We start from the raw sequence: 22,225 nt of genomic DNA, 5'->3' as shown, positions 1-22,225 counted from the left end.
AGAAGGCTCTGGCAGAAAACACTGAGCTGTCTGAGATCCGTCTTCAGTGTATTAATTTTTAATAATACTCTTTTCTCAAAGGAGATCATTTTTAACAGCTATTTATCATTTGAACATCATGCTTTTTTTTTAGCAGTCCCCCTATACTCTGCGTTACCGTGTATAAACCTCCCTATCACTCCCCTTTTTTTATTAAATAGTTTTCAGACTTCTTATCCATTTTATATTCTACTTATAACAGAATTTTAATAACTGGAGATTTTAATGTACGCGTCGATGATATCTCGGACCCGCTGTCCAGAGAATTTTTAAACCTTTTAAACAGCATGGATTTTAAACAGCATGTCTCATAGCCGACTCACAACAGAGGACACACCCTAGATTTGGTCATTACCTATGGCCTGACCGCGGGTGTGTCCTCTGTTGTTGACCTGGCTGTGTCAGACCATTACTGTGTGTATTTTAACATCGCCGTTTTTAACCATCCGGCAGCCTCAGTGAGAACAGTGAGGAAACGCTACCTATCTTCTGAGGTGGCTGCAAATTTTATCGACATTTTAAAGTGCACTCCTGCCAACATTTTACCTGCACCCTGTGATCTTATTGTTGACAATTTTAATCAGAACCTGAAATCAGCCCTGGACTCAGTAGCTCTACTTTTAATAAAAATGACAAAAGCAAAGACTGTACCCCCGTGGAGAAACAATTCAATCGCAATTTCAAAAAGAAAATGCAGGAGTGCAGAAAGGAGGTGGAGAAGGAGTAGACTTACAGTACACCACGAAATATTATGTGAACAACTAAAATGCTCCAATAAAACAGTAAAACAGGCAAGAATTTCCTATTTCTCAAACCTCATTACAGTTAATAGAAACAAACCCAGATTCCTCTTCTCCACCTTTGAACTTTTAACTAGCTCTGATCTTAACAAGTCCCCACAGAGACCAACAGACACTCTCTGTGAGGACTTTGCAGACCACTTCAGAAGTAAAATCAAGAACATAAGATCCAATTTTTTAGCCCGTCAAACCATAAGTTTCAGTAAACCTGGACAATCACATTTACCTGAGGAAACACTGGAAAGTTTTGCCCTGGTTGATGCAAGGTAAATCTCCCAGGTAAATCCAACAACCTGCCTTTTGGATCCGATTCCCACATTTCTTTTTAAGACATTTTATGGATTCTTTGAGGAACAAATTTTAAACATAGTCAATTACTCTCTCCAGACGGGTGTCTTCCCCGCGGCTTTTAAAATGGTGGCGGTGAAGCCCCTTCTGAAGAAGGGGAAGTCTGACCCCAGCGTTTTTAATAATTACAGACCTGTATCCAACTTACCATTTTCAAGTAAGATTTTAGAAAAACTGGTGTTTCTCCAGTTAAATCACTTTTTAAACACAAATAATATTTTAGAGAAATATCAATCTGGTTTTAGGATGAACCACAGTACTGAGACTGCTCTTTTAAGGATTGTAATTAAGGTTATTAGGTATACTGCAGACGTGAGAAAACTCACAGTCTTGGTGCTACTGGATCTAAGCGCTGCTTTTGATACAGTAGATCACCAAACTTTATTAAATAAACTTAAAAACCTAGTGGGCATCTCTGGTACTGTTTTTAATTGGTTTTATTCCTATCTCACAGACCGATCTTTTTTTGGAAGTATGGATACTTGTTCCTCGAGAACCCATGAAATTAAATGTGGGGTTCCCCAAGGTTCAATTTTAGGCCCAATACTTTTTAATCTTTATAGGCTTCCCCTTGGGGGTGTCATCAGGAGACACGGCGTCAGCTTCCACAGCTATGCTGATGACACACAGCTGTATATTGCTGTGTCTCTTGATGAAACGGGACCCATTGATACCCTTTTAAATTGCATTTTAGATATTAAGCCATGGATGGCAGAGAATTTCCTACAGCTCAATCAGGACAAAACTGAGGTTTTAGTTATCGGCCCTGAAGGTCAGAGAGAGAAACTTTTACCAAAACTACAAGATTTTAAACCCTCAGAATGTGTGAAGAATCTGGGAGTCATCTTTGACTCTGAGCTCAGTTTTATTCCTCATATTAAAAATGTAACCAAGATAGGTTTCTATCAGCTTAAGGACATCGCCAGAGTCCACCCGTTTCTCTCTCAGGCTAACACGGAAGTGCTGATGCATGCTTTTATTCCCTGTCGGTTAGATTATTGTAACGCTCTGCTCTCTGGCCTCCCCAATAAGAGTATCTTTTCTTTACAACTACTCCAGAATTCAGCAGCTTAGGTGCTGACGAGAACCAGAGGGCGGGAGCACATTACACCAGTTTTAAAATCGCTGCATTGGCTACCCGTGTGTTTCAGGATCGATTTTAAGGTACTTTTATTAGTTCATAAATGTCTTAATGGTCTTGGGCCATCTTATACATCCGATGGGGGGGGGGGGGGGGGTGGCTGCCCTTCCCACAGGGGCCGTCATCGCAGGGGCTCCTTGGGTCCGGGTGGCCGGGGGCCTCTACACTTTGTGTGGGGTCCACCCGGCTGATCCGGGTCGGGGGTCTCTGAGATGGTGGCACTCCCTGTGGCCCGTGGACTGTCATTCCCCTCAGCGTGAACGAGCCCCCCTTGGGTACCCTTTCCCATATGGTTCCTCTGTGCCTTGTCATGTCTTTTTTAACAAAGCTTATACGGTTGTGTGCTTTGTGTGTATATGTGGGGTGTGTGTGTGTAGGTGCGAGTGCTGAAGTACTGGCGGATATATATCTTTGGGTTTGTTGGGAGGGAGGGCGGTCGCGGGTCTTCCTTTTTATGTTGTTTATGCTGTGTTTTGGACATTTTTACTGGACAGCAAGGTAATATTCGATACATTCTAATGGTGTTAATTAAGCAATAGGAAATGAGCGGCAGTGCATTATTGTGGGATAAAGCATTCTTTTGCTCCCATCTCTGCGATGGGCAGCCAGAAGTGCCTCTTGGCTGTTCGTCTGTTTGTTGTGTCTTAGGTGACAAACAGTGGCGGCGATTGGACCACACAGTCATGCAGAGGAGGACCCAGAGTGAGACCGCAGATGCGACTGTGGAGGTCCACACTTACCTGGGGGAACCCAACATAAGCAGGATGTCAAACCCCCTGGACTACTGGGAGCTGCACAAACATGTCTACCCAAACCTCTACCAATTAGCAATAACCTTTCTCTGTATCCCGGCCTCATCCGTCCCTAGCGAAAGACTATTTTCAAAAGCAGGAGAAATCCTATCCAAAAAAAGAAACCGTTTAAAGCTAAAAACTTTGGAAATGCTAGTTTTCCTCAATAAAAATGAAAGGTGTGTATTGTTCCTTGTTTATATGTCAATGTCTAAAATAAAGCAATCATTCTTTCAAGTAACACACGCACATTAATTCACATCACAACTCCCTGCCCTTTTGACCCCATCAAATCCATAGTATCATTTTAATCACTCTGTCTGTCATGACATTTATTTTCCACATCAAGGCACAATAGAACAAATGAAGCCTCATGATGCTTCGGCCCAGGAGCGAACCAGTTGGATGGAAAGCCTCATTTATATATATATATATATATATATATATATATATATATATATATATACACACCCAAAATCAGGGAGGCAGGAGTAGCAGGGCTAACTGAACAAAACTATTAACAAAAGACATTAGCATGAACAAGGTACTGAAAAATCCAAAACTCGAAGTAACATCCATCCATCAACTATACCGCTTATCCTCACAAGGGTCGCGGGGTGCGCTGGAGCCTATCCCGGCTGTCTTTGGGCAGTGGGCGGGGGACACCCTGAATTGGTTGCCAGCCAATCGCAGGGCACACAGAGACAAACATCCACACTCACAATCACACCTAGGGGCAATTTAGAGTGTCCAATCAACTTACCATGCATGTTTTTGGGATGTGGGAGGAAACCGGAGTACCCGGAGAAAACCCACGCAGGCACGGGGAGAACATGCAAACTCCACACAGGGAGGCCTGAGCCGGGATCGAACCCACGACCTCTGAGGCGGACGTGCTAACCATTCGACCACCGTGCCGCCCTCAAAGTAACAAACAAACACTATTAAACAAAACAACATGACAGCGACAACGATCTAACAAAGACTGAACGAAAACTAGGAACTTAAATACAGGCATACTGACGAGACAATGAGAAACACCTGTACGATCCACACAAGGTAGGAGGGAGCTGATTGGCTAACAGTAGAGGGTGGAATGCACACAGGTGGATACAGTCATTGACGAGACAGGCAGAAATACTGAGCAAACAAAATTTAAAAAACCCAAACATGCTAGAGCCTTACAGAGCCATTTTAACAAACAACAGAAAACATGCCTTGCATGGGCCAGGAGCATTGACGCTGGACGAGAGACCAGTAGGCCACAGTGCTGTTCTCTGATGAAAGTTGATTCGTTGAGCAGAAATGATGGCTGCCAACCATGTTGGAGACGTCAAGGAGAGTGCCACTGTTGTCACCGAACTGACAAGCTTTTGATTACAGTGTGGGCAGGTGTGTACGGATGGTACATAACTGCCCAACAGTTGAATGGTATAGTGACAAGCCCATACTACCTGAATAACATCATTAATCCAGTGATTGTGCCCCTACATGAACAACACAGGCCTAAATTCATCTTCATGGACGGCAATGCTCCAGCTCATCGAGGTTGCATCACCAGGGAACAGCTGTTGGAGACTGGTGTACCTCAAATGGAATGGCCTGCACTTTCTTCAGACCTGAATCTCATTGAAAACCTGTGGGATCAGTTGTTGAGGCACGAAACTCTGCACCTCAGAACCTCAATGACCCGAGGGCTGCCCTTCAAGAAGAGTGGGATGCCATGCCTCAGCAGACAATAAGTTGACATATGAACAGTATGAGACATCAAAAACAAAAAAATGCATCCTCAATGCAGCTGCTAGCCAGAGAAATGAACGTCTCATCAACGTGTCTTCTCTCCATTGCTTTTTGTGGGTGTGGGTCCATCATTCTTGTGTGTCCCATATGCAGCTGCCGTCTCCACCATACTAGCTTTCTGTGGCAGCAGAAAAAGTGAAATTTATAGTTTAGAGACTGGACTTTTACTTGCAGTACTTTGCCATCAATTTTTGCACCATGTACAGCACTTCGTATGCAGGGGTGGTTGTTTTAAAGTCTTGAGTTGAGATTTTAATGTCGTGGCTTGCACACACTGGCACCCACTCATTTCTTACTTTTATTTCTATTTCCCTATCAATATTATCAGTAACTTTATTTCTAGTCGTTGAACTTCTCTCTGCAGCCATGTGTTGACGTAGCAAATTACATCTGCATTGTGACAATTGGGGAGCGGTTAGCATTAGCCTCAAGGCAAGGCAGCTTACTGTGTGTTCGTGACTAATAGTCTCATAGCAATGTTACAAGTAGTTGTAAGTTGTAGAAGACTGAAATGAATTAAAATTTTGGTAAAGTCTGTAGCCTTAACTTTGTGTGCTCACTGGACCGCTTGCATGCGTGCGACTTTAAAGAAGGCAGGGGGCAAGGGGCACCACCTGGTGCCCAGAATCTAAAATAACAAAAGACAAACAAGGTAAAAAATCCAAAACACCAAATAAACTGAAGTATAAAACAACAAGAATCAAAGGAACTAAACAAACACTAGGAAACCTGCTGTACTTGTATCAAGACAGCAAACAAACAGCAGTCAGACGCGACAAAGACAATGAACCAACAAAGACCGAAAGGAAACAATAAACCAGATACAAACTGATGAGACGAGGAACACCTGGACAAGACACAAAGTGTTAGAGGGAGCTCATGGAGTAACTCAAGGGATCTGGTAGCAGAGCACAGGTGGACACAATAACCTAATGAGACAGACACATAAAAGAATCACGAGGAAAACATCAAACTAAATTCAAAAACAAAAATCAAAAACAAAATCAACAACAGATCGGAGAAGGCCAGACGAGAGGTTCTTGGCGGGGCTAGTCCGATGGCCGTCCAGAGGGCTACACAGGGAGTGAAGGTAAGCCTCACGCCTTGTCCCGCCATAGCAGAATCGGAAGGAGGCCACAAAGCTTGCGCTGCCATAGCAGAATCCAAGGGCAGATGAAGATCTTGCACCACCGGAGTAGAGTCAGAGAGCAGCCGAAGGCCTTGCCCCATCGTAGCAGAATTGGAATGAGGAACCGGGAAAACCACAATCAGTGTCAAAATCTGAATCAGAAACTAAGGGATCATCATCAGAAAAATGTGACAAAAACTGACAAGGGCTTGAATAATGACTGGGGAAGGGACCAGGAAAACCAAAATCAATTTCAATAATCTGAATGAGAATCAGAAAGATTAACCAAATTATGGCTGTCCTCACAGTCAGAAAAATCTGAGTCTAAAAACCAGAAGTGGGTAATCCAGGTCCAGATAGTAAATCCCTGTCACAAAGTTTGGCTTTAGCCACAGGTGCTTCTACTCAACTGGCAGATAAATGAGCTCAGTTGATCAGAAGCACCTGTAGCTAAAGCCAAACTGTGGCAGGGTTTTTACTTTCTGGCCCTGGATTACCCACCTCTGCTAAAAACAAAACATCGGGTGTTAAACTGGAAGGGGAACATGCAAAAACTAGGACAAGTAGATGGCAAAGATGAGAGAGACGTGGAAGAAAAGACAAGAGCTTACACGAAGAGTGTGGGGGTGGTCGGCAGGCTGAGTATTTGGAGCAGGTGGTGACATCTTCGGCTTGATGGATTGTGTCGGCTGGGTCCACAACTGGTCAGTACGTTCTGTCACATCCTGAAACAAGACTGATACTTTTAAAGAATTATCAAGTTTTCTAAATTTTTCTCAAAAATAGTAAGTATGATACCGGTCGGCATTGGTGGTTTTTCAAGGTGGCAACGGGTGGTAGCTGCCACCTATACAAATGCCCAGTTGCCAACCGTGGCTGTTGGCAATGACTCTAACATTACTAAATTCAAAATTGTATTATAAATGTTCCCTATATTGTCTCCATAATGTGTATAAAAACTGTGCTTATAATTTAGTCCCACTCCGACCCCCCCTCCTTTCATGAAGAAATGGTTGCGTCCTCCTGACACCACTAATTAAAGTAAAAGTCAAGTGCATTTTAACTTGACCATCCCCGGCGGAACGTGGACAGTCACAAGTAAGCTATAGTATATTTGTGGTTGCTCTAGTCCAGTGATTCTCAACCAGTGTGCCGTGGCACATTCGTGTTTCGTGAGAGATCACCAGGTGTGCCGCGCGAGAAATTATCCAATGTCAATTATTTTGACAAAAATAGATATTTTCTAATTAAAATAACTGTTTTGTCAATGTATTTATGCCAACCACGTAATAGCAACAGGCAAAACAATAAGATGTTCTTCCATTAGATGACAGAAGGTACATAATGACCCCGTATAGCCACTTTTTGTGAATTGCTTGGCTAAATGGTGTCCCGTGGAATTTTTTCCCTTATGAAATATGTGCCTTGACTCAATAAAGATTGAGAAACACTATGTCCAAGCCTATCTGTCCAAGTCTATGTTTTTTGGAATTACTAGCTAGCAGTAGTATTTTTAGACAGCAAATTTTAAGTGAATTCTGTGAAAATGCACACAATGGTTATGTGACTTAGGCCCGTTTCCATTTGTTATTATGTTGCGAATATTTAGGAGAGGAGACTACGCCATGAGATGACGTCATATGAGACTGTCTCTTTGCCACAAGAAACTTGGCTCACTGTCAACAAAAGTGATCATGCTGTGATGCTTGTGGTTTGGAAGAACTCTGCTCACAATTGTGTCAGCATTCACAGCATACCGAGCTGTCCTTAAAAGGAAACGGCAAAGAAGTTTTTTTATGTTAAGCAGATCAGGAAACCACCGCATCATTCTCTGTCTGTATGGGAATGAAGGCGGGTTCCCGCATTAAAGCCCATATCCCACTGAGCGGCAAACATTTGCAAATTTGCGTTATCGGCAGGGTTCAAGGTTGCAAATGTTCGCCAAACGGTCCCCAGATGTTCGTCAGACGTTCGAACATTCAAAATTTGTTGTCATTCAAAAAACTGTTGGCGACCGTCTGGCAAATGTTTTGCAAACATTTGTGACCTTGAAGAAACCCTGATGAACAGTGACGTGAACGCGTGTTTTGCTCCCTTCGTCAAACAGTCGCAAATGTTCGCCACTCAGTAGGATAAGGACTATATGTTTGCTTATTTTATTAATTCGAGAACTATTTCAATTTCTACCTCCATCCAAACATATCTTACTTTATCGTCCGCCGTCATTTTTTGTGACTATAATATGAGAGCGGAGCGCACGCTACCTCTGAACACACTCAGTCTCAGAGTAGTGCACGTCAGAGTGAATTTCCGAACGCGCCTTAGCTTAGAGTTCGTTAGCTTGCAGTCCATCTCAGTAATGGATCGCCTTGTAATTAAAAAAAAAGGGCACATTTTCCCCCCAAAAATTCCTTGCCTCCCAAGGGGGTAAAGAAGAAGAGGGCGATTGCAAAACTGAGCCAGGTCCAACCAGGGGCGGAGCCAGAATGTGGCTAATGGGTGGGCCTTGAAAAATCAGGGTGGGCCTGAATATTTCTCTCACTGTCCCAACACATCGTATATTCAAGTAAAATGACAATCTGAATAATATGAAGTTCAGATCTTTCTTAGACAAGCACAATTCTTAATATTCAATCAAGCTACAGCTGCAGCTCTTACGTGCGGAGGTTTCAAAATAGTGTGCAACAATAATTCCCCAATAGGAACAGGGAAAAACAGCGAGGGGATTCAGCCGTATAATTTGGGCATTTCTGTCACACTGAGCAGTGCACACACAAGGGGATACAAAGACGTAATGAATTACTGCGGTTGGATGGTACGGTAGGGTCACTAATGGTGTAGTGGTACACACACCTGAGTTGTGTGCAGGCAGCGTGGGATCGGTTCCCGCTCAGTGATGGTGTCTGTGTGTGTGCCTTAAGACTGGCGACCAATTTGGGGTGTAGTCTGCCTTTCGCCCATTGTCAGCTAGGATAGGCTCCAGCATCTCCCCACGACCCTGTACAGGATAAGCAGTTTGGAGGATGACACGTATGGCGGATGGTACGGTCCAAATCTGTAATGGTCAAATTCATTGTATTGAATACACATCTCTTTCTCGCACCATTATTATGTATTATTGTTTTATTCTTTTTTTTTAAATGAGATAACCTCTCAAGTTAGTGAAGTCATGAAAATAGTTTTTTTTTCTAAGCCCCCCCACACATCAATCAAGCCCTGGTTTTTAAGCTACTGTTATGTTTCTTGTTTCCCTTTTCATTGTGGTATAAGAGCGAAATCAATATTGATTTAAAACAAGAATAACAATAAATTTGCTTTGCTCCTACAATATGGACATATTGCTAAAAACTATCAGAAAAATAATTTCACTGAAAACTCTCTTTTCTAATTGACTCGTGAATTTTGTTGAGGTTTTGGGTGTGGTTGGTAAAACGACACCGAGGGCTTGCCCTCATTCAGAGGAACAATGGACAGGATCAGTTCAACTCATGCAAATGCAGAACTCATTCCCTTCATACTAAGACCAAGTGTTACTTTCAGCAATGGGAAACCTTGAATCCACCAAATCCACAGTGACACCCAAGAGTGAAATATTTTGCAAACAGTACTCCCTTTCTTTGCCTTTGCATGAGAAGACACACACACCAAACATTGGTGCTGTGCTCTGAGTCACTGTTGATGAAGGCTGGGCTGATGGCGTCATTCAGGTTTGTTCACTTTGCCTGGATTCACTTACTCTTTACTAAACATGATACTGTCATTATTTGCATAATAACATTGTTATGAAAATAAATACTATGAAGTGAATTTTCATTCTAGGATGCTTTGGCAATCATGAAATACACAGTCAACCTCCTCCTCTGCACATATTGATAAATGATTATTATTCTATCCATCCATTTTCACAGGTGAACTGGAGCATACCTCAGTTGACCTCAAGCAAAAGACAGACATCCTGGACTGCTCACCAGTCATTTTTAGGGCACACATAGAGACTTAAAAACATTCAGTCACACGCACATTCATACTGTCATTGGATGAGAACTTAATATACATACATACATACATTTTCTTCTGACTTTCAGTGAGGTCAGTGGGGTGCATCTTGCAAAATGACAACACATGCAGCAAGTTCAAACATGTCTGTCTAGGAATGTCTATCTCAGGGAGCGCTAGGTTTTTGCAAGATTGAAATCATGTAGCTACAGTATAAAATTACAAAAATTGTATCTTTTGCCAAACAACCAACAACCTTTACACGTGTACACATCTTATTATATAGGTACCTGTGCATTTTCTAATGGGTTTTAGTGTAGATGAATTTTTGTGTGATTATCCTCTGCCTCTGGCCAATCGGCTACTCGGAGACAATGTGCTGTGCATGTGTGGGAGGAGAACTTTACCTGGGGAGTTGAGAAACACTTCCTCCTCCACCCTGTCTGTTTCAAGTGTGAGGAAAGAGTTACAGGTAATAACTGCAAATATCCGGTGAAATTTTCCATACAAACTGAATCTCTTTTGAAAAGGTAAAACCTCCGTATACTGTTCATGGTTTACTGTGGAACCTACATTTCTGTTTTCATCACACTTAAATACCACAGCCTGGGATCCATGAATCGTAAGGTAATTACTAATTTCCTGTATGTTCTGTCAAAATTTCATAATGTCATACAAAAAATAAAATGAAAATAGTAATCCGATTTGGAAACACGTTTCTCACCTAATTAGAGACCCGAATGTCTCCGCAGTGAACATTAAAACAGAATGCAGATGCAACAGAAGGGAGAGGTCACACAGCTAGCACATGCCTTTCTGTACCATCGCATTTATTTCTTCGTCCTAATAATACTATGTGTACATATTGTTAAGACAAAGAAACGTTACTTTAGTTAGTAACTATTTGGATGTTGAAGTTGATTCTCTTTAACAATGAATTGCCCATTGCTAGGTTGGAATCCCTTCACATTGACCACTCACGTGCAGGTATTAATTCTCACGAATCGTTAAAATGCTTTTTCTGGATGTATAGTCGACCTGAGAGCTTTTACATCTTGATGTTTGAAACACCTCCGCACTTGCTGGTCCGTGATGGTGGTTGTTTTATTTTTTTTTCGCTCCTCTATTCCCTTTTGCAAGTGGGCGGTACAGGCTCGACTGTTGACGCTTCAGCACTGCAACATTCCGTCAAATACCAAACAATATTGTCCATAATGTAAGAAACTTGATTAATGTTCCCAGTGCCAAAATATTTCATTTTAAAGGTATTTTTAGGTATATGTACAAGAGCCAAAGCTTTCGTGTGAAATGTTTGTAACTTAAAATAATCATTTATGAAAACCATATTCCCTGATCTCATTGTATTTATTTATTTATTATAATGATTATAATTATCATTATTATTATCATCATAATCTTTTTAAGACGAAGCACCACGTCAGGGTTAGTTTGTTAATACATTTTGTAGATAGGGCAAATTCTATCTTTATGGGAACTCTTTTTCTGAAATTTAAATGGCTACACCTTTTATTTTATTTTATTTTATTATAATTATTATTATTTTACGTGAGTCTTTTGGCAGCCTCGTTTTTGCCATCCAAAACAGTGAGTGGAAGCACCCGGTCATGCGTGTCTAAGTAACCACGCAGGCGGTTAAAAACCACACATACAGATTACACACTACAGTTGAGGAATAGATCTGGTTGGGGTCTTTGCAGTAAAGCCGATCGACGCTGTTATATACGCAATGGAGTCCCAAGCGGGTGGGAGTTTAATTCGCCAGGACACAATAGAGGATGATGGTAAGAGCGCATTTTTACTGCTTGCCCGTGCGTGCGCGTTTACATGTGCGTGTGTGTACGTGTGAGAAATTATGTAGTTCCCTCTATCTTGAGCTCCTCATCAACATATAGGCTACTAATTGTACACTACCTTCTATCAATCGGTGCCCCGCATACTTAATGCCATACATACGCTTATTTGGTCACAGTATTGTATTTGACAAAGTCCACATGTCCTGGCAAAGATTGAAATTTCATTCATTTGAGAGAGGCAGTCAAGGTTTAATTTATCCGACATTTACAGCAACAGTTTTAAATCCAGTACCAACACTTTCGGTGATCGATTTTTCTGCGCCGTGTTCAACGCGGAGTCAACTCAGGAGTCAATTGGAAAACGCTTGACCGCTGAAACAAGACTGAAATGCAAGGGTTGTGGACGTATGAAAAAAAAAATTGAGACAGTCCAAATCAGGTATACAGATTAATAACAACAAAACAGGCATTTGTAGCAGATCACAGAATCACAAACTGCAAAATATGCATTGTCCTCTTTATTTCAATATTTTATGTTATTTAATGAAACCCGACCAATTTAAAAAAATCATGAAGTATTGGGCTACTGATAGTTTTAATAATTAGTGACATTAGTGACAATAGTGACATTGAAACGTTACCTTCAATATTTGTATGGCAACTGGTTCGATTGTATTTGTTTGTCAAACACATGAAACTAATCCAATATTAGCTTAATTTCTTTGTATTTAACTGACAAAATTCAATGGCAGAGAAGCGGTTTACACACAAATACTACGTAAATTCAGCGGGCAACAATCACATGTGACTGTTATGATGGCAATTTGAATACATAAAGATATCATAATGAGCTCCTCAGACCTGCTACAGTTCCTCCACTGCCATTTACTCATTTTGTAGATTGCCCCAGGCTTTGGTTGTGGACGCTAAAAACATTTCAGTTGTTACATCTTCTCATTAAAAAAATGTCAAATAAAGGCAGACAAAAACATAATATAAAGCAAAAAACTTGACCAGATTACCAGTTAGGTCAATTCAGTTTACCAGGGGCACTGCCAGGGATTTAGGCATTGTCACGAGAAGGGTGTGCCATGTTGTTGGTTTCCACCACGATCTTTATTCAGCTTCAGTGCAGCGACAACACATAACAAGTTTGCGCTTTTTCTCTAACTCGTCACATACTTCCTGCTACATCACAATGATGTCTGAGAGAATGTTAGCCTAGAATAAACATTAAACAAATCACAACATGTTCCCTTTTTTTTAACAGTCTTCAACAACCTCATATTTGTTTACTATTACACACTTAAGGAAAAACATCAGACATTCTTGGGGTAGACTGCCCTCCGACTGAATAAGGGATTATTCTGCCCTTTCCTTCTTAGATGTTTTTTTTCCCTCCCTTCTTCACAAGGTAACAAGTAACAACATAAGTAATAAACTGTCTCTGAACACATGAACGTAAACATAATGGCCAACTGAACTTCAGTCCTGATACCTGAGAGGAAGTCTCACTTTCCGACCTCTTGCTGTCCTTCACGGGTCTCAGTGGAGTTGTAGGCTGAGTAGTAGACCCTTGCTCAGGAACTGGCGATGGTCGGGTCATTGGTGACTCCATTAGACTACCCAATGTCATGTTTGGAGAACTGGAGAGTTGACGCGGCGAGACAGGTTCGGCTCCCGGCTATCGCAGTTGCTCTGTGTTAGTAGGACGGCCTGTAGATGGCGCCTGTGACGACGCGACATCACATACACGCATACAGTGGGCGAGCTGTGTATCACCGGTTGTAAAAGAAGCAATATCGCTCCTTCGCAGTGGCCTCCTTAGCGCTGACCATGGACCGGTCAACTGGGCATGGCAACATTGTCTCTTGCAGCACGGGAACGGTGGTACGGATTTGTCGTCCCATCATCAGTTGGGCTGGGCTGGCAATAGTCGTGGCAATTGGTGTAGCACGATACCACATCAAGGTTAGACAGGGGTCCGGCTGTTTTAGTATATGTTTGGCCGTTTGAACTGCTCCCTCGGCAGCACCATTGGCTTGTGGGTAATGGGGACTGGATGTGATATGGGAAAACCCATACTTCCGCTTAAAATCTTGGAACTCAGCTGATGTAAACTGTGTTGCATTATCACTAACCAGTTCTAGTTGAACGCCCCACTACAACGAGAAGGCTTTTCCCATCCAGCTCACACAGGTCAGCTGCAATCCTTTGCCAAGGACCTGCATGCAGGGGTGTTGTCACAAGTGGCTCCCTTTTCTGAGTTGGTTTGTGCTCAATGCAGAAGCTACAGGATGTCACTATTAGTGATTTGAGCTCCTATACCTGGCCACCAAACTGTCGCTCTTACTCGCTCCCTACACTTAGTCAGCCCCTGATGTCCCTCATGTAGTTGGTATAGAATATCTGATCTGAGTCCTGTGGGGATCACAAGGCGATCTTGGTACAACACCAGACCATCAAGTTCTGGCAGATGTGCCCTGACTGTGTGGAATCCCCGCAGGGGCGAAGACACCGCCAATCTATTCGGCCATCCATTCCTAATGTGCATAATCACTTTTTCAGTTCCGAATCAATTTGAGTAGCTCCACGTATTTCCTCAAGTTTCGCTGACTTGATGGGCTGGCTCTTTGCCATGACATTTACATGGGCTTTAACCTGGTTATCCATATCCGACTTGTCAACTTCCTTCATCAGGTGTCTTGATAAGGCATCTGCTACTGCCAGCTGTTTGCCAGGAACATGTTCAGCAATAACATTAAATCTCATGAGGTGCATCAACAATCTTTGGTACCGTATTGGAGCTTTGTCTAGATCATATGTATTTATCAGTGGCACTAATGGCTTGTGGTCGGTTTGCAACCCAACACAACCCATGCCTTGTATATACCTGACAAAGCGTTCACAGGCCCAAATGGATGCCAAACACTCCTTCTCGATTTGCGCATACCTCTTCTCCGCATCGGTGAGGGTACGGGAACAGAAGGCAATTGGCCGCAGCTCACCTTCATTTTCCTGTAGTAACACGGCCCCCAGGCCATAGCTGCTTGTGTCCGCGCTGACCACTGTTGGCTGTCCTGGGTCATAGTAGCTTAGGGCAGGTCTCTTTTCCAAACATCGCTTTGACCGTGACAAACACGTGCTGTTGAGGTTCCTCCCAGATCCATGCACTCTCCTTTTTGAGCAGGCTGGTAATTGGGTGCAGTATCGTGGACAAGCCTGGTAGGAATTTCCCAACATAATTTATCAGCCCGAGTACCTGTCGAAGTTGCTCTACATTTTTGGGACTTGGCATTTTTGTTATGGCCTCCACCTTGCTACTATCCGGCTTCACACCATCCCGACTAATAATGTGTCCAAAGAAATGCAGCTCAGTCTTTCTGAAGTGACACTTTGCTCGGTTGATCTTGAGACCTGACGCTTTTATAGTCTGTAACACTGCATCCAAGCGTCGGTTGTGTTCCTCCACACTCGATCCAAAGACTAGAATATCGTCCATAACTACGCCTACTCCATCAAGGTTTTTCAGTAGAGTGCTCATCAATCGTTCAAAGATGTCCAGCGCTGATGTTATCCCAAATGGTAAGCGCTTGAAACAGAATCGTCCCATTGGGATTAGAAATGTGGTTGATTTCCAGCAGCTAGAGTCTAACGGGATTTGCCAAAACCCATTTAGGCATCTAACGTAGAGAAAACTTTAGCCCCAGCTAGCTTAGGTGTTATGTCATCAATTGTTGGCAGGATGTAGCGCTCTCGCTTTACCCCCTTGTTCAAACGTTTAAAATCAATTCACACTCTGATTTCGTCTTTGTTGCGTTTTGGTGCTGGGACCATTGGCGCACACCAGTCAGTAGGTTCTGTGACCTCTGCGATTACTCCAAGGTTTATCATGCGCTTTATCTCCTTTTCTACCATCGGCAGAAGGGGAAAAGGGACTCTACGTGGTGTGCTGATGCTGTAAGGCACTGCATTGCTCATTAATTCTATCCTTACAGTCTCGCAATTCAGCAGACCTATTTCTCCAAACAGATCTTCTGTTTGGTCAGTATTTATTTCATTGAGTCTTATGAACAAAACCATTCGTTTTGCTACAGTCTTGCTTAACAAATTGCTAGCAAATGGTCCCTTAATGACAGTTATCCAGTATTTGTATTTCTGCTTTTTGAACATAGTGGTGGCAATGAACTTCCCAACACATGTGACTTTCCCTCCTGGACTGTACACGGTTGGCCGGGAACGTATCAGCTTTGGCTGGTTCCGTAACCTACTAAATGTTCGGTCTCCCGGTCGAGTTTCGACGCGATGCGGAATCGTGAAAACCGCTGCCTCCATACCGGCCACTACGCTGGCTCGGCAAAACGACTCTGGTGGACCAAACTTCGCCATCCTTATCGTTTTCGCTCCGTCGTTTCTTTTTTGCTCCGACATGATCCCACTTCTGACACCATGTCACGTGAAGGGAGTGCCGTGTTGTTGGTTTTCACCACAAGCTTTATTCAGCTTCAGTGCAGTGACAACACATAACAAGTTTGCGCTATTTCTCGAGCTCGTCACATACTTCCTGCTACGTCACAATGACGTCTGAGAGTATGGTAGCCTAGAATAAACAAACAAAACTCACAACAGGCATCCTGTATGAAATATCACTTTTGGCGTCACCACTTCATCCATCCGTCCACTGATAGTGTAGTGGTACACACGCCTGAGTTGTGTGCGGACAGCGTGGGATCGATTCCCGCTCAGTGACAGTGTCTATGTGTGCCCTGCGACTGGCTGGCGACCAGTTCGGGGTGTAGTCTGCCTTCGCCCATTGACGGCTGGGATAGGCTCCAGCAATTCCCCGCGACCCTGTATAGGATAAGCGGTTTGGAAGATGACATGACATGACTTCATCCATCCATCCATTATCCAAACCGCTTATCCTCACGATGGTCGCGGACGTGCTGGAGCCAATCCCAATTGTCTTCGGGTAGTAGGCAGAGTACACGATGAGCTGGTTGCCAGTCAATCACAGGGTACACATCGACAAACAATCATTCACACTCACAATAACACCTAGGGACAATTTAGTGTTTGAAATGTGGGAAGAAACCGGAGTACCTGGAGAAAACCCACGCAGGCACGGGTAGAACATGCAAACGCCACACATGAAGGCTTGAGTCCGGATTCAAACCCTGGGCCTCTGTACTGTAAGGCGGCTGTGCTAACCAGTCATCCACCGTGCCGCCACCTCACCACTTTAATGACGCAAATTGAAAACATTATTTTTCTCTCTTGTCAGTCATGGGCCTTTAGAATCTTCACTTTTCTTCCCCTTACAACATCACTGTATAATACACAGTTAATTTACAAAGGGGATAGGAAAGATTGTGAAGAAGTGAAGTTGAATTGTATGTCCCTTAATCACAAGAGTCTCAAAGACCTTCACATTAGCAAGATCGCCTGATCTAAACCCCTCAACTGGGCAAGGAAAAACCCAAAACCTTATTTGGGAAAAAATAAATAATAAACCTTGAGTAGGGACTAGAGGTCAAGGGATCCCCTTCCCATGATGACCGGGCTATAATATATAATAGATGGAGAGTGGGTAATATTTATCACATAAATATGTACGGTGTATACAATGGTAGCTAAAACAGCACATGAGTCCATTTAATGAAATGAAGCACCTGTTCTCCATTGCAATGCCTTCAGGAAAGTGGTCCACCACATAACCCGTTTAGTCGGTGCAGAATCCATACAGCAACAGCCACAGATTCAGTCATTGCCATATAGCCCCCACTTCAAGCAGGGGAGGAGTGGTGAGGAGAGAGGAGAAGCAGCAGTAAAACAGACCTACATGTAGTTAACGAGCTGTAAATGCAAAAGTGTAAAAATAAATCTTAAGTCCATATTTAAACATTTCTACTGAGGTAGCCACTCTGATTTCCTGATTAGGGCATTTCAGAGTACTGTAGTCTAAGTAGAAAATGTCCTACAACCCGCTGACTTCTTTTTAGCTCAAAAAAGACATGTTGGAGAAGTAGATTATAGGATGGAAAATTTGGTACCACTAAATTGTCAAGATGGGAATGTACAAAGATAAGTCATGCATTATTTTGTGAGTAAGTAACAAAACCTTAAAGCGGAAGCAGTGGTGTTACCAGGATGCCAGGTGTGGGATGGCATTACCTGGGGGGGCAAAAAAGTAGGTTGAAATCCAGCGTAGGGCTACTGCACCGTAAAACGTGTTTTGTTTTCTCCTTAATTGAGATAACTTGTTGTTATGAATTAGGCTAAACAAGTAAAAGTTAATTTGATTTTGATTTTTTATTTCCCATTTCTCAGAACTACATCCAGTTTTCTTTGGGTGGGCAGAGTGTGTCCGTGGGTGGGCACTGACCACCCTGTCCCCCTTCTGGTAACGCCCCTGAGCAGAAGTCAACCCAAATTTTTTTTTTTCAAGAATATGTTCTATGCAAGCACGTCCGCTTCACAGTTCATAGGTTGTGGGTTCGATCCCGGCTCTGGCCTCCCTGTGTGGAGTTTGCATGTTCTCCCCGCGCCTGCGTGGGTTTTCTCTGGGTTCTCCGGTTTCCTCCCACATTCCAAAAACATGCGTGGTAAGTTGATTGGACTCTCTAAATTGCCCCTAGGTGTGATTGTGAGTGCGGATGTTTCTCTCTGTGTGCCTTGCGATTGGCTGGCAACCAATTCAGGGTGTCCCCCGCCCACTGCCCGAAGACAGCTGGGATAGACTCCAGCACGCCCCGCGAACCTTGTGAGGATAAGCGGTATAAGATAATGGATGGATGGATGTTCTATGCAGGCTCACTAGTTGAAACACGGTATTCTGATTAATATTGCGTTTGTGGAATATGAGTCAAGCAGCAAAATCCACCAGTTTTTAGCCATCTCACGAGGGGGCCATTTTGTAACTTCTTTTCGACTGAAAATGACATCACAGTTGCTCAGGACTCAGATAACGACCAATCATGGCTCAGCTTCAGAAAACAGGTGAGCGTTGATTGTACCTGAGCCCCATGAGATGGACAAAAATGGTTGGATTAACTCTTATTCCACAAACGCAATATTAATCAGAATGCCTTGTTTCAACTAGTGGGCCTGCATAGAACATATTCTTGGAAAAACACATTTTTGGGTTAAGTCCCTCTATAAAATCACATCAAGGGCTGAAACAAATCCTCAAGTAATTTGGGTAACTCGAATAAAAAAAATACTCAAGGCATTTTTTATGCTTCGGGTATCCGCTTATTTATTGTACACTGTAGAATGCCTAGAAGAAATCAGTCTAACCACAGCAACAATTGTTTATGGTATGCATGACAGTAACAAACTGTCAATGAGGCAAGAAGGCCAACTTCAAAATAAACCCTACCCTAACAAATAATATACGGACATCAATGCCTAGGTACGCTTTTATTTAGAAGTAGTTCCTGGCAGCATGTCCCTGCGCAATGGCTGACTTGACTTGACCTTTGAGACTTTCCTGTGATTAAGGGCTATATAAATAAATTTGACTTGACTTTACTTGTCTTTCAAACTCTGTACGAGGCTGTTGGCCGTCACAAACTCTTGCTACCGACTTCAACAACACTATGACATCCTGAAATAATGTTCAATCGGCAATTAAAAGAGCTAAAAATATAGCTTAATTACGCTGACAATGTATTTGTATGGGAATCCGGGCCCGCCCTTCCTGTGTGGAGTTTGCATGTTCTCTCTGTGCCTGTGTGGGTTTTCTTCGGGTTTCTTCCCACATTCCAAAAACATGCATAGTAGGTTGGACACTCCAAATTGCCCCTAGGTGTGATTGTGAGTGTGAATGTGTTTTTCTCTGTGTGCCCTGCGATTGGGTGGCATTCAAGTTCGGGGTGTATCCCGCCTACCATTTTAGTAGATACAGGCAGTCCTCGTATAACGACGTTTCGACTTTGCCCGTGCCTCCTCCTTCTCCATTTTGTCCCCAGCACCATAGTGACTACGTTTACATGCAGTCAATATTCGGATTAGACTCAAAATTCCGATTTCTGAAAAATCTGACTATCCCGTTTAGATGATTGAGCGGACAGAGTTGCTCCGGCATTTGAATAACCCACTGTGTACGGCGACACACGGCGTCATGACTCAAATGGACGTCATTTCCGCTTGTTACTTTCAACTGTCAATAAAACACTTGATATTCATGTCACTCGCCACATGAATGTGCTGTGCCTTTTGTGCTGCATCTCTGTTGTAGAGTGAGCTCTACAACTAGGTTAGGAAGTAGGAACCATTGTTCAGGTTTGTTTTCCTCCCGATCCGGGTTTTGGGCAGGAACACGTTGCCCCCCTGCTTCTGGCATACAACTGGGCCCGTTTAGAGTGGCTGTTGGCCGCCTTCATTCTTACAGTGCAGACGTTGTGAATAAATCCTAACGTTACGAAATGGAATTCTGAGTCAGCGTTGTGGTGTAATCAGTGGTATTACACGTATGGAACCTCTAGAGGGCAGCCAAGGCGAGTGAGTGTGGTGTTGTTGAAAAGGGAAATAAAGAAAGCAGCTTCGTGATAACACTACTGAAGTGAGCGGTGGTCTTCCTTTTAAAACGAACCCAACACAACATGGTGTCAGAAGTTGGTGTGTTTTGAGGAGGTAAGAGTCAGCTTTGCAACCGGCTAGTGGCTATGACCGAGCAAGCTCGAGCGGCAGCTTCAACGGCAGCAGGTGGCCAAGTGGACGCGCCAGCAGCTCCTGTAATGGCGGCAGCTAGCCCAGCGGCGACCTTCACCATAAAACTACCGGAACCTTTCGACTTCTCGAAACCCCAGGAGTGGGGGAAGTGCATAAGATGGTTTGAGCGTTTTGGACTGGCAAGTAACCTGAACAACTCCTCAGATGTGAATCAAGTGAACACGCTGGTGTATTGCATGGGGGATGAGGCTGACGACGTGCTACGAGGGCTAACGCTAACGGACGAGCAGCGGCAGCTTTATGATGCAGTCAAAACGGCTTTTGACAGACATTTTGTCCCAAAGAAGAATGTGATTTATAAACGGGCAAAATTTAACAAACGAGTACAACTGCCATCAGAGCCAGTGGACTCGTTCATAACAGCACTCTATGCCCTAGCTGAAAACTGTGAATATGGTGCACTTCACGATGACCTTCTAAGAGATAGGCTTGTAGTGGGACTTTTGAGAGAATCTACGTGGTCAAAAACCTGCGTCTGGCGCTACTGAGCAGAACTGTGAGATTGAAACTGATCGCCAGAGTTGACTCTATAGATCATGAAACAGTGAGAAAAGTGTATTCCAAGTTGTGTGATGGACTTGGACTGGTTCAGAAACCATACACAATAAAACTGAAGACTGATGCAAAGCCCTATTCACTTAAGGTTCCTAGACGTGTTCCGCTTCCACTCATGGGCAAAGTCAAGGAACTGGATCGGATGGAGACGCTGGGAGTTATTAGTCGTGTTGAGGAGCCAACAGATTGGTGCTGTTGCAAAGTTGTCGCACCTAAAAAGGACGAGGAAAAAGTGCTGTGTGGACCTGACTCCTCTAAACGAGTCGGTGTGTCGCGAGAGATATGTGCTTCCCTCCGTAGACCGAACGGCATGCTCATAGGTGCTCAGTTCTTTACAAAGCTTGATGCAAATATGGGCTTTTGGCAAGTGCCACTGTCTAAAGAGTCAGCCCTCCTCACCACTTTCATGACAGAATTTGGTAGATACCACTTCAACCGTCTGCCATTTTGTATTTCTAGTGCGCCTGAACATTTCCAAAACATGATGGTAACAGACGTTACAGCGGGCCTTGAGGGGGTCGTCTGCCACATGGACGACATCCTTGCTTGGGGATCCACCATGGAGCTGCACGACGAAAGGTTGCATGCTGTTCTGAAGCGGACGGAGAAAGCGGGCGATACGCTGAAAATGTCAAAATGTGAGTTTGGCAAAAGACAAGTCAAATTCCTTGGATTCATTGTTTCAGCAGACGGTTTGAGCCCCGATCCGGACAAAACTAAGGCAGTTCAGGACATGAAAGAGCCAAGCAACGTGAGTGAATTGAGGAGCTTCCTTGGAGTGGTGAATCAACTTGGAATGTTCATTCCAAACTTTTCTGAAAAGGATAAAGCATTGAGAGACTTGCTTTCAACCAAAAACATGTGGCACTGGGGACATGACCAACAAAAAGCCTTTCATAATCTCAAACAGGAAGTGTCCTCTGCCCCTGTGCTACAGCTGTATGACCCAAATAAGCAACAGAAAGTCTCCGCAGATGACTCCTCATATGGGCTGGGGGCAGTCTTGCTCCAGAGAGAGGGAGAGGTGTGGTCACCTGTTGCTTATGCATCCAGGTCATTGACACTTACAGAGCAGT

General features: G+C 43.5%; 2 protein-coding genes and 1 long non-coding RNA gene across 9 annotated transcripts in view; 2 read left to right on the top strand and 1 right to left on the bottom strand.

Annotated features, from left to right (window-relative positions):
- The first annotated feature begins 2,870 nt into the window (after positions 1–2,870).
- On the top strand, positions 2,871–3,496 carry LOC147150623 (zinc finger BED domain-containing protein 4-like). The gene is made up of 2 exons (XM_086025595.1): positions 2,871–3,298; positions 3,469–3,496. The coding sequence occupies exons 1-2, from the start codon at positions 2,871–2,873 to the stop codon at positions 3,494–3,496; spliced, it is 456 nt and encodes a 151-aa protein (XP_085881721.1).
- Positions 3,497–3,613: 117 nt separating this feature from the next.
- Positions 3,614–9,004, bottom strand: LOC147150622 (uncharacterized). Its single transcript, XR_015086215.1, has 3 exons — positions 8,902–9,004; positions 6,660–6,773; positions 3,614–6,139 (listed from the first exon to the last, which is right to left on the bottom strand). It is a non-coding gene; the product is annotated as an uncharacterized LOC147150622 (long non-coding RNA).
- Positions 9,005–10,477: 1,473 nt separating this feature from the next.
- Positions 10,478–22,225, top strand: part of ano1a (anoctamin 1, calcium activated chloride channel a) — a 113,682-nt gene continuing 101,934 nt past the window's right edge. For 2 of the 7 annotated variants that reach the window (XM_086026911.1, XM_086026909.1), the window contains exon 1: positions 10,478–10,671. In XM_086026911.1, the coding sequence (XP_085883037.1) occupies positions 10,597–10,671 (75 nt within the window). In that variant the 5' untranslated portion in view covers positions 10,478–10,596. Of the gene's footprint in view, positions 10,672–11,659; positions 11,847–21,608; positions 21,788–22,225 lie in introns of those variants that run through there. The other 5 variants (XM_086026906.1, XM_086026910.1, XM_086026908.1 and 2 more) reach the window with 5 other exon arrangements.

This window comes from Filicampus tigris, chromosome 3 (assembly GCF_054856515.1).
Source record: "Filicampus tigris isolate MCC_2025a chromosome 3, RoL_Ftig_1.0, whole genome shotgun sequence".
Taxonomy (NCBI): Eukaryota; Metazoa; Chordata; class Actinopteri; order Syngnathiformes; family Syngnathidae; genus Filicampus; species Filicampus tigris.
This window is presented reverse-complemented; position numbering and strand designations above follow the sequence as displayed.

Bases quoted from the DNA above. Each gene is read 5' to 3' on its own strand.
- LOC147150623 (XM_086025595.1), top strand. From the start codon at position 2,871: ATGAGCGGCAGTGCATTATTGTGGGATAAAGCATTCTTTTGCTCCCAT. The intron at 3,299-3,468 runs GTGTGTATTGTT...TTCCACATCAAG, and splicing joins TTCCTCAATAAAAATGAAAG to GCACAATAGAACAAATGAAG.